Source organism: Aquarana catesbeiana, linkage group LG08, assembly GCF_042186555.1.
Source record: "Aquarana catesbeiana isolate 2022-GZ linkage group LG08, ASM4218655v1, whole genome shotgun sequence".
NCBI classification, from domain to species: Eukaryota; Metazoa; Chordata; class Amphibia; order Anura; family Ranidae; genus Aquarana; species Aquarana catesbeiana.
In genome coordinates, this window is record NC_133331.1 from 44754326 (window position 1) to 44766853 (window position 12528).

The 12528-nt window shown below is 42.8% G+C and overlaps 1 protein-coding gene across 3 annotated transcripts in view; it reads left to right on the top strand.

Moving 5' to 3' along the window:
- Positions 1-12528, top strand: part of DNMBP (dynamin binding protein) — a 170110-nt gene that overhangs the window by 140222 nt on the left and 17360 nt on the right. For 2 of the 3 annotated variants that reach the window (XM_073595764.1, XM_073595766.1), the window contains 4 exons: positions 892-1091; positions 2572-2702; positions 3696-3800; positions 6586-6714. In XM_073595764.1, the coding sequence (XP_073451865.1) occupies positions 892-1091; positions 2572-2702; positions 3696-3800; positions 6586-6714 (565 nt within the window). The remainder of the gene's footprint in view (positions 1-891; positions 1092-2571; positions 2703-3695; positions 3801-6585; positions 6715-12528) is intronic. The other variant, XM_073595765.1, reaches the window with a different exon arrangement.

The following is a 12528-nucleotide window of genomic DNA, read 5'->3' on the forward strand; positions in this document are numbered from 1 at the left end:
AATGGGAAAGGACCTTTTGCCAAGTGTTTACTTATGTTGAACCATGTCCTACAATAGGCTTCCTCTACCTTGGGCATTAGAGAGCTCTTGGCAGATCTTGGGACTGTGTCTAGTTGGATACCATAGGCATAAGACCAGTGTCTTATGATCTGGTTGTGTTCAGGTGGATCAGGAGTCTAATGCCCATGGGTAGCATAAGATTTAGGCAGATATGCCCTGCTCAGATGGAAATCCATCCTTTGGCTGGTTATACCACTGTAAGTATCACATCATTTTCTGATTGATTAAGGTGGTTGGCCAAACATATCCCATAAATAAGCCATTGCCAGGGTCAGCAGGAGCCTACAAAATGGCAAATTTGATTATGCATAGGTTACTTGGGACAAATTTACTAAAAATGGAGTATTCAAAATCTGGTGCAACTTTGCAATGAAACCAATCAACTTCCAGGTTTTATTGTCAAAGCTTAATTGAACAAGCTGAAGTCAAAAGCTGGTTACAATGCACAGCTGCAGCAGATTCTGAGTGCTCCGGTTTTAATAAATCTCCCCCATGGTGTCTCTAATGCAAGTACATACTATAGACTGCAGTTGTTGAAGATACTGGTTGGCCATAGTATCTTCTGAGTCACTGGGTAGGGGCAAGCAATGCAGCAAGTGAAGCAAGAATGGCTGATCTGCCTCCTGGTTATAGGTCAGCAGCTTAGAAAACATTGAAGCCAGAGGACCAATTTAACAGCCAAACAAGTAGATTTTTTTTTTTCCCAGGATGTCAGCAATTGCAGCTCACGTATTTCTCTTTAACAGGTTTCCTTTAAGATCTCATGAAAATGTGTTTTTGCTTTTGCATGTACATCTTGAATTCTCATGGCTCACTTGCCTCCTTCCACAGGGGCTGCACCAATTACATAAACCTCGGCTCCTTTCTTATTAAGCCGGTGCAGAGGATCATGCGCTATCCTCTGCTTCTCATGGAGCTGGTTGGAGCAACTCCCGACTCCCACCCAGACAAGAACCCCAGTAAAGATGCTGTGCGGGCAGTGAAAGAAATTAACGTCAATATAAACGAGTACAAGAGGAGAAAAGATCTGGGTGAGTTACGGAAGGACTTCATATGTTACTAATTTTTTATTTATTTTTTGCTCTTGCTTATGAGTCCCATCTATAGACATGAATACTTTATTCAATGTAGCCGTTGTGATGCGATAAAATGCAACCAGTTATTGAGGCTGAAAGATAAATTTAGGCTTGTGTGGAAGTGTTGGAGCAAGAGGACGGGCAGGAGTGGACGGGCAGGAGTGGACGGGCAGGAGTGGACGGGCAGGAGTGGATGGCAGTAAAGGAGTTATACAATTTTCTATACAATTTTCTTTAGATTTACCTTCAACTATGTAGTGCAAGGGTCTGCCTAATTGGATACAATTGAAAGTGTTGTTTAGTTTTGACCTCATTTTATATGTTTTTTGGTAAATCTAAAAGAAAATTGTACATGAAAAGGAACATGTATGGCCAGCCTTAGTAGGCCAGTTGCATGGAATCTGGAGACTTAGACCCCATACACACTATTAGATTTTCTGCAAATCTGCAGATTTTTGTCTTCAGATTTACCAAAACTATATAATGTGAGGTCACACCTTAAGACCCCTTTCACACTTGTGTGACTTCAGAGTCGCACGATTTCACAGCGATTTTGCCGCGATTTGGGATCAGTATTACTTTGTACGACTTTACAGGGTTGGGGTTTACAAATGCTTTGACCCTCAGCTTGTGCTTACAAATTTGTACTGAAATCGTGTCTATATTATTCAGGTACGATTTGCATGCTACTTGAGGGTTTAACATTGAGGTCTATGGACATCAACTCACATGGAAGCTGGACCAAAGTAGTGCAGGGACTACTTTTAAAGTCGTGCCAATATGAATGGTAGCCATTGAAAATCATGGAGAATGACTTGTCATACGATTTTTGCAGTACAAAATCGTGAGACAAGTCGTATAAGTGTGAAAGGGGCCTTAGAGTTTCAATTTGTATGCAACCAGGCAGGCCCTTGCACTACACGGTTTTGATAAATCTAAAGACAAAAATCTGCAGAAAATCTAATCGTGTGTATGGGGCCTAAGTCTCACCCTTCTTGCAATCCAACACTGTCTTTTCTTTTTGATGGCTTTGATGATTGTTCGTGTCCCAGTGACGCATTGTTTACAACCAGACATACCGAAAGTAAAACATATGATTTGTTTTTTTTTTGGGAGGGAGTTCCCTCCCCCACTTATGTCATAATGATGGGAAGACAGGAAATAAGGGGCAATCTCAAGAATATGGATACAGCAAAAGCCATTCTTTCAAAAAAAAATTTTTTGGCATTAGTTGGATTATTAGGATAAAATATATATATTGGGATATTATACAGAAATAAAATACAATGTGGGTGACTGGATAACTTTACAGCTCCGGTATATACGTTTACAGAAGCTGCTTAGATGGAGTCATGAGTTTTGCTGTCACTTTTACATGTACGGTATAGGAGTAACCATTGTGATAATCCTATATAATTATTACACTTTCTTTCAGTTGTGAAGTACCGTAAAGGTGATGAAGACAGTATAATAGACAAGATCTATAAACTAAATATCCACTCGATCATCAAGAAATCCAACAGAGTCAGCAGTCACTTGAAGCATCTCACAGGCTTTGCTCCTCAGGTAGATCAGTCTTCACATACTCTATACACGTGTGTCACTTGTGCTGTACTTGTATGTTGCAGTGCCTAGTGCTTTAGACTCCTAATTCAGTGTTTAGACCTCGAAGAGCTCTCCAATTGTGGAACATAGTTCATCTCAAGTTAATTTGCAATGATTCCTGAATTGTATATCTGATGTACGTCTCATCATAGTAGCAGTGAAATAACACACACAATTAAATCAAATAAAAATTTTGAATTAAATGATAAAGATGAAGAGAAAGTCTGGTCTGAGCCATTCTTCAGCAGCGGGGCCGAACCTGGACACGTTTTTTTTTTTTTTTCAGGCTGCTGATTTTTTATGGTAATGGTGGCAGTTCTCCTGTTATAAAGCCCCCTTGATCGGGCAGTGTGAATTGGTTTAATACTACAAAAACTGAATGACAATGGCTTCCTCGCAATTTTTACAAATTTGGGAGGCAGTCCAAAAGCTTAATATATCCCTAAGACTGATTGGTCAGAAAATCCACAGCTAATTTGTTGCTTTGTAGTAAGCAAAATGGTTGTTCTGTGCATTCAGTTCCTAGCTTTAGTGCAAACCAAGATAAGTTAATATGAAGCTTATACTGTATATAAATCTAGCAATAGGTCTGTGAAGGTTCTCCTCTATCCAGGTCAGGCACTGTATAATGGTAGTTGGCCACATTCAACTGGACTTGGTCTGTAATGTTGAGGACATTTGGGGTAGCTTATCCAAACCGAAAACTGAAGAAGTGGTTTGGATAAGCGTTGAAACATTTTCAAGTTTAAAGTGATCAAGTCCAGCTAAATGTGACCAAAGATGGATGAAAATGTGGCCAATTCAGCAGGGACCAGCCAAATTTTCGATCAATGCGTGTCTGTCCCTGTTCAACAGATGTCGATTGCCTGCTTTGCCTTACAGAATCCAGTAGTTAGATAGTATGCCTGTGCAGGTGCCTGTAACAAAGCCTTCTTTTATCTCTGTGTATGACAGATCCGAGATGAAGCCTTTGAAGAGACCGAAAAGAACTTAAGAATGCAAGAAAGGCTGATCAAGTCCTTCATCCGAGACCTGTCCGTGTACCTCCAGCATATCAGGGTGAGGCCCGTTCACTCTTTAACTGTCCTGACATGTAGGGGAAAGGGAGCCAGCTCTTATCAGATATAACAGTGACCTGTAAAGATCAGAGTGTTGATCTGGGGCATTCCTGAACATGTTTGCCAGCTAATGCTTGGTTGCACTTTGAGCTTCCCTGTTTATTGGCTTATGGCTCAATAAATCTATAGATGTTCTAATGTGCTGAATAACCAAAAGTGCTGCTTGTAGCAGCCAGTCAGATCTAATGCCCCGTACACACGGTCGGACATTGATCGGACATTCCGACAACAAAATCCTAGGATTTTTTCCGACGGATGTTGGCTCAAACTTGTCTTGCATACACACGGTCACACAAAGTTGTCGGAAAATCCGATCGTTCTGAACGTGGTGACGTAAAACAGGTACGTCGGGACTATAAACGGGGCAGTGGCCAATAGCTTTCATCTCTTTATTTATTCTGAGCATGCGTGGCACTTTGTGCGTCGGATTTGTGTACGCACGATCGGAATTTCCGACAACGGATTTTGTTGTCGGAAAATTTTATATCCTGCTCTCAAACTTTGTGTGTCGAAAAATCCGATGGAAAATGTCCGATGGAGCCCACACACGGTCGGAATTTCCGACAACAAGGTCCTATCACACATTTTCCGTCGGAAAATCCGACCGTGTGTACGGGGCATAAGGCTTCCTTTTCCTGGTATAGGGACTTCAGATGAGACCTAATTGGTTGGAAAATAGCCATGCTTGGTTTGGTTAAAGTCCTCCAAGCACAGTATGATTCTGAGCCCCTCTGGAGAGATGCAGGTCTTTCAGGTGTCTTGTTTTGCTGAAATTTGCAGTTCCTGCATAGTGCAGATCCATAAATAGTCCAAGCACAAAATGCCTGCCACTTCCTTGTATGTGCTGAGTTTTTTCCATCCACCCTGTTATCTTGTCAGGTGTGCAGGGATCTGCCACCGGGGCCCCTGACCAATAAAAGAAAGCCTTTTTAAATTACACCTGACAAAGATACATGTAGGTTGCTTTTTATTTACCTCATTCTGAAAATGTTAGGTGTCTCTGACTTTTGTATTTCCGAATCCCAGACTCTGACAAGCCTGTAGTCCACAAGTGTCAGAAAAGTGACGGGATTCCTCTTCTCTATACTTATTCCTGATCAGTGATTCATTGATCATCATAGAAGCCTAGGCATCTGCATGACTGCCTGGCAACTAGCATTTTTAAAAAGCAGGATCAGAAATGGTAGCCTACATCTTGCTCTCAGGACAGGGGTACATTAAATACCTTGATGGACTGACCTGTTAGGTGTCACACTGCAGTGAGGCACTGATTTTCTGCACATCTTTTATATACTGTGCTTTACACCTGCCCTAAGTCTGGTGTATGTGTATTAAGTGTATCCATGGCTTTTTTTTTTTTTTTTTTTTGCAATATCCTGTTGGGAGAATTTCCTTCATTTCCTGTCCTAGAGACACAACAGGAACTGTAAATCCTTTATTTTATTTAATTATTACTGGTATTTATATAGCGCCATCAATTTTTGCAGCGCTTTACATATATACACCATATTGTACATTCACATCAGTCCCTGCCCTCAAGGAGCTTACAGTCTAAGGTCCCCAACTCACATTCATACATACTAGGGACAATTTAGAAAGAAGCCAATTAACCCGCCAGCATTTCTTTGGTGTGTGAGAGGAAACTGGTGTACCCAGAGGAAACCCGCACAGGGAGAAAATGCAGTAGTGCCAATAGAGCTGTGCCAAGAGCGCACACCATGCGCGCTTCTGGCACAGTGACCGGCGGCTAACGGAAAACCAAGCAAGCAGTGACTGGAAGTTTTCAGATCATCTGACCGCCGTGACAGTCAATCGTGGTGGACACTTGGCCATAAGCCCCGCCCCACCTCCCAGCATTCTATAGCCCTTAAAGGGCCGACGGGAGGCATTGCCAAGGGGTTAAAGTGGAATTAAACTTGCCTTTGTTTCTACAATCTCATCCCTCACCGGCCATCTTCTCCTGCATGCCAGTCTTTGACCATCTTCATTGACTGAAGCGGGATGCCATCACTCCGGCATGCTTAGGGGTCAGTCGTCCTGGAACACATAGACCGTACCAGGGGTGTATGCTGAGCAATGCGCAGCTCAGTCTGCATTCTGAAGAAAGATGGTGAGCAGGCAGGTAGGTGTATCTTATTGCAGAAGAGACATTGCATGACCCTTTTGCAATAAAGAGTCTGCTGGTTTCCCATTTTGTGACAGCTTAACTTTACGTCTGCCCTAATTGTCACCCTATTAGAAAACTTTCCCACTCTTCCTTTTCCAGTGACAACTAAAGATTTTGGATTTCCCATCGCTTTCTGCCCTGGTGGCAATATGTCCTCAAGATGAACACAAAGGGATAATCTCTCCAATGGGGACACAGACAGTAATACAATCCTGAAAGAGGGTGTGAGCTTTTCATACTCTATCCAAAATGATGAAAAAAAAAGCTTTGTCTATAGATATACTTTAAGTTGAACATTAGATCCTGTTTGGAAGTGAAGTGTCGGGGATTTAGTTTTGCCGCACAGAGTTGAGTATGTTTCCAGTATTTGTAACATTGTAGTCTAGTAGAGTGTTTGTTCTGCCTTTCATCACATTGACGGTACAGAGCGATTAGGTGGAATTCATCCCTTTGCTGATGGGGGAAGGGTTAGCCATCCATTGTGCTGGGTCTGTGCGGCACACAGTGCTTGTTCTGTTCCAGGGACATTCCCGAGCTGTATTTTCCTTGTGTGTCCTAGGAATCCGCCTGTGTGAAAGTCCTGGCTGCCATGAGTATGTGGGATTTGTATGCAGACAAAGGAACCAATGACCTGGAGAGGTTTCAGAAAGCCCATCGTCAGATCAGCGAGAAGCTCTTCACCGAGTTTGTGAGTGCTCCTTTCTTCACCATTTATACACGGCATTAAAGAAGAACTCTACTGAGCTCCATTTGTAGCTAAAGTGGCAGAAAGACATAATATATCACAGTCATTTATACAAAAATATACAGTACCTTGAAAAAGTATTCATACCCCTTGAAATGTTCCACATTAGCTCATGTTACAACCAAAAACGTGAATGTATTTTATTGGGATTTTATGTGATAGACCAACACAAAGTGGCTCATAATTGTGAAGTGGAAGGAAAATGATAAATGGTTTTCAAATTTTTTTACAAATAAATATCTGAAAAGTGTGGGGTACATTTGTATTCAGCCCCCCTGTGTCAATACTTTGTAGAACCTCCTTTCACTGCAATTACAGCTTCAAGTCTTTTTGGGGATGTCTCTACCAGCTTTGCACATCTAGAGAGTGACATTTTTGCCCATTCTTCTTTGCAAAATAGCTCAAGCTCTGTCAGATTGGATGGAGAGCGTCTGTGAACAGCAATTTTCAATTCTTGCCACAGATTCTCAATTGGATTTAGGTCTGGACTTTGATTGGGCCATTCTAACACATGAATATGCATTGATCTAAACCATTCCATTGTAGCTCTGGCTGTATGTTTAGGGTCATTGCCTGCTGGAAGGTGAACCTCCACACCAGTCTCAAGTCTTTTGCAGACTCTAACAGGTTTTCTTCTAAGATTGCCCTGTATTTGGCTCCATCCATCTTCCCATCAACTCTGATCCGCTTCCCTGTCCCTGCTGAAGAAAAGCATCTCCACAACATGATGCTGCCACCACCATGTTTCACGGTGGGGATGGTCTGTTCAGGGTGATGTGCAGTGTTAATTTTCCACCACACATAGTGTTTTGCTTTTAGGCTAAAAAGTTCAATTTTGTTCTCATCTGACCAGAGCACCTTCTTCTACATGTTTGCTGTGTCCCCCACATGGCTTCTCACAAACTGCAAACGGGACTTCTTATGGCTTTCTTTCAACAATGTCTTTCTTCTTGTCACTCTTCCATAAAGTGCAGATTTGTGAAGTGCACGACTAATAGTTGTCCTGTGGACAGATTCTCCCACCTGAGCTGTGGATCTCTGCAGCTCCTCCAGAGTTACCATGGGACTCTTGGCTGCTTCTCTGATTAATGTTCTCCTTGCCCGGCCTGTCAGTTTAGGTGGACGGCCATGTCTTGGTAGGTTTGCAGTTGTGCCATACTCTTTCCATTTTTGGATTGAACAGTGCTCCATGAGATGTCCAGAGCTTGGGATATTTTTTTATAACCTAACTCTGCTTTAAATTTCACCACAACTTTATCCCTGACCTGTCTGGTGTGTTCCTTGGCCTTCATGATGCTGTTTGTCCACTAAGGTTCTCTAACAAACCTCTGAGGGCTTCACAGAACAGCTGTATTTCTACTGAGATTAAATTACACACAGGTGAACTCTATTTACTAATTAGGTGACTTTGGAAGGCAATTGGTTCCACCATATTTCAGTTGGAGGTATCAGAGTAAAGGGGGCTGAATTCAAATGCATGCCACCAGTGGCGCACGGGCGCTGCCCTTCCCTACCCCCATCCATGTGTCCAGCTCCCTGATCCACATACAGGGACGCCGGACGCATGGATTCCAATGACGGGGGTGGTTTTTTTTTTTAAGCATGTGATTAGAGCCAGAGGCTCTAATAGGCTTCAAAAAAGGGTGGGCTTCAGGTGCAGGAGCCCCACCCCCTTGTGTGACGATAGCGAATGACTATTCATTATCGACACACCGATCCTCCTCCCGGCCAATCAGGAAGCAGGTCTGAGACCGTCACCCATTTTGGCTGAAAGGACAGGTGATCCTATTGACGCCTAGCAGGAGGAGAGAAGAGATGCACTGTGGAAGCCGCCATGATCTAGGAGAGGACACAGGAACCGCTGCCTGACCCACAGCTCGCCGACCGTCACCATCACCTAGTTGGGGTAAGTGCCGGGGGGGGGGCTGGGTGCTGGTTAAGTGCCGCCAGCTGCCCGGGGGGGGGGGGTTGTTTGCCGACCCAAGCACCCCCCCCACCCCACCCCCCCCGAAACACCAGCTGCCACTGCATGCCACACTTTTCCAGATATTTATTATAAAAACCATTTATTATTTTCCCTTTTTTTTTTTTTTTTTTTACTTTATATTTTTATTAAGTTTTGACAGAATAATTTCCAACAAAAATGATTACAATTATTTGGTATTGCTTTCCATATAGCATAGAACATTATACAACAAGCAATTAAGGAACTAATAATGAGGAGTTACAAGGGTAACATACTATAGCTGAATTTTGATAACTTGCCCCTCTGCTTACCTCCAGTGGGATCTAACTGTACCTAAATTTAATAGGGATGAGAAGAAGGATCGTAATGGGTTAATTATCTTGGTATATCATATATTGCTATTCTTCAGGTATTGAGAGGCTCTCGGGTTGTCTAATCATGCTTGCCATTTTTTCTTAAAATTATTGATAGAAAAATTCTTATATGCTAATAGCTGTTCATACTGAGATTGAGTGTTCAGTCTGGTGATAACGTTCGACGGGTTGGGAGATTCTGTACATTTCCACATGCTGGCAATGGCAAGTCTCGCAGCTATTAGGATATGTGCTACTATTGTTCTAAACCAATGAGGGTAAATATCCAGATTCATTCCTATTAATGGCATTGCAGGTGTCAGTTTTGTAATATTTATCATTTTCCTTCCACTTCACAATTTATGTGCCACTTTGTGTTGGTCTATCACATAAAATCCCAATAAAATACATTTAGGGTTTTGGTTGTAACATGAAAAAATGTGGAAAATTTCAAGGGGTGTGAATACTTTTTAAAGGCACTGTACCTAATGAAGAAACCCTATTTTATGAGGTCCTCTTGGGTAATAGTCAATGGGAAGTTGATAGATTTACATTTTTAAGGTTTTATTAGCAGTCCTCTGCTGTTGGTGTCTTTGATGCATTGAAAATGATAACATCGGACCCTGGTATCCTCCAAGACATGACATCCCCAGGACTCGCTAAGCCTTTAGCTATAAGAGCTGTGCATCCTTTAAAGCAGGGATGGGCAACCCCAACACTCAAGCTGTTATAGAACTACAAGTCCCAAGAGGCATTTGAAGACTCTGACAGCCACAGGCATGATCCTCAGGCAAAGAGGGATGATGGGATTTGTAGTTTCAGCACAGCTGGACTGCCAAGGTTGCCTACCCCTGCTTTTAAAGGATTAGTTCACCTGTTTCATGAAATATGAAAAACAAAACTAACTCGCAACCACCTCCACACACCCCCAGTCATGTTGCATTTACCTCCTTGGATGATTCTCTTCTGCCACCCATGCCTGCTGGGGTAAGTGTTCAGGCATTTAAAAAATGTAGTATCAAAATGCTCCCTATAGTGAGCAGAAGAGAGATAATTTAGAATGTTCAGACCACTACACTGGCAGGCATGGGTGGCAGAAGATAAGGTACAGTGAGGGGGGGGGGAGTATCTGGTCCCCTGCTGATTTTGTACGTTTGTTCACTGACCAAGAAATGATCAGTCTATAATTTTAATGGTAGGTTTATTTTAACAGTGAGAGACAGAATAACAACAAAAATATCCAGAAAAATGCATTTCAAAAAATTTATAAATTGATTTGCATTTTAATGAGTGAAATAAGTATTTGATCCCCTATCAATCAGCAAGATTTCTGGCTCCCAGGTGTCCCCTATACAGGTAACGAGCTGGGATTAGGAGCACTCTCTTAAAGGGAGTGATTCTAATCTCAGCTTGTTACCTGTATAAAAGACACCTGTCCACAGAAGCAATCAATCAGATTCCAATCTCTCCACCATGGCCAAGACCAGAACTATCCAATGATATCGGGGACGAGATTGTAGACCTAAACAAGGCTGGAATGGGCTACAAGACATTCGCAAAGCAGCTTGGTGAGAGGCGGCCAACAGTTGGTGCGATTATTCGCAAATGGAAGAAACACAAAATAACTGTCAATCTCCGTCAGTCCGGGGCTCCATGCAAGATCTCGTGGGGTTTCAACGATCATGGGAACGGTATCAGCCCAGAACTACACGGGAGAATCTTGTCAATGATCTCAAGGCAGCTGGGACCATAGCCACCAAGAAAACAATTGGTAACACACTACGCCGTGAAGGACTGAAATCCTGCAGCGCCTGCAAGGTCCTTCTGCTCAAGAAAGCACATGTACAGGCCCGTCTGAAGTTTGCTAATGAACATCTGAATGATTCAGAGGAGAAGTGAGTGTTGTGGTCAGATGAGACCAAAATCGAGCTCTTTGGCATCAACTCAACTCACCGTGTTTGGAGGAGGAGGAGGAATGCGGCCTATGACCCCAAGAACACCATCCCCACCGTCAAACATGGAGGTGCAAACAATATGCTTTGGGGGTGTTTTTCTGCTAAGGGGACAGGACAACTTCACCGCATCAAAGGGACGATGGACGGGGCCATGTACCATCAAATCTTGGGTGAGAACCTCCTTTCCTCAGCCAGGGCATTGAAAATGGGTCGTGGATGGGTATTCCAGCATGACAATGACCAAAAACACACGTCCAAGGCAACAAAGGAGTGGCTCAAGAAGAAGCAAATGAGTGTCCTGGAGTGGCCTAGCCAGTCTCCAGACCTTAATCCCATTGAAAATATGTAGAGGGAGCTGAAGGTTCGAGTTACCAAAACGTCAGTCTAGAAACCTTAATGACTTGGAGAGGATCTGCAAAGAGGAGTGGGACAAAATCCCTCCTGAGATGTGTGAAAACCTGGTGGCCAACTACAAGAAACGTCTAAGTACTAAGTCATGTTTTGGGAAAGGGATCAAATACTTTTTTCACTCATTAAAATGCAAATCAATTTACAACTTTTTTAAAATGCGTTTTTCTGGATATTTGTCTTGTTGTTCTGTCTCTCATTGTTAAAATAAACCTACTTGGAGATGAGCATGGGAGGAGGAGACCGTTAAAATAAACCTACCATTAAAATTATAGACTGATCATTTCTTTGTCAGTGGGCAAACGTACAAAATCAGCAGGGGATCAAATACTTTTTCCCCTCACTGTAGGTACAGTAGGGATTGGGGGTGTGGGGAGCATGTTGTGAGTTAAGTCCATACATGGATCAAAATTTGGCTGGTTCAGCAAGAACTGGCCAAATTTCAATCCATCTAAGGCTGTCCCTGTTCATGAGAAGTCAATCGATCGATCAACTCATGAACAGTCATACTGAAATATTTCCATCTGATTAGCGCATGCAGCCAATGAACAGCAACACTGATCAGTGTATTCAGACAAAAGGGGAGTCCCGCTATCGGAATACAATGACACAGCAAGGAGGATTCCCATGTCTACATCGAATGCGTGAACTGGGGAACCAGTTTTTTTGTTCAAGGGGGAGTGGAGGTCACCAGGACAGGAAGGCAAAGAAATTTAAAAAAAAAAACCGTATCAATGGTTGGAAGTTTTTATGCTACTAAAAATGTGTTTGTCTGTGTCCCCGCTGGAGGGATTACCTGTCACTACCTGTCCTGACACAGTAGTTTGTGTCTCTGCCCCTCCCTCAAGCTTAAAGCTTTTTGACAGCTGGCCTCTCCAGTTATTGCTTCTTCATTATAGAGGGACCATCAGGAAAGTAGGACACCATTCTATAATGATCACAACAAAGGGGCAGGTCTGGGCATTTTGGAGAGGATATTTTATAGCCGGAGGAATATCTGCTTAGATGGAGCCAACCTCATGATATTTTCCATGAACTTTACACCCTGTGTGCAGATAATTCCACATATGGTTTA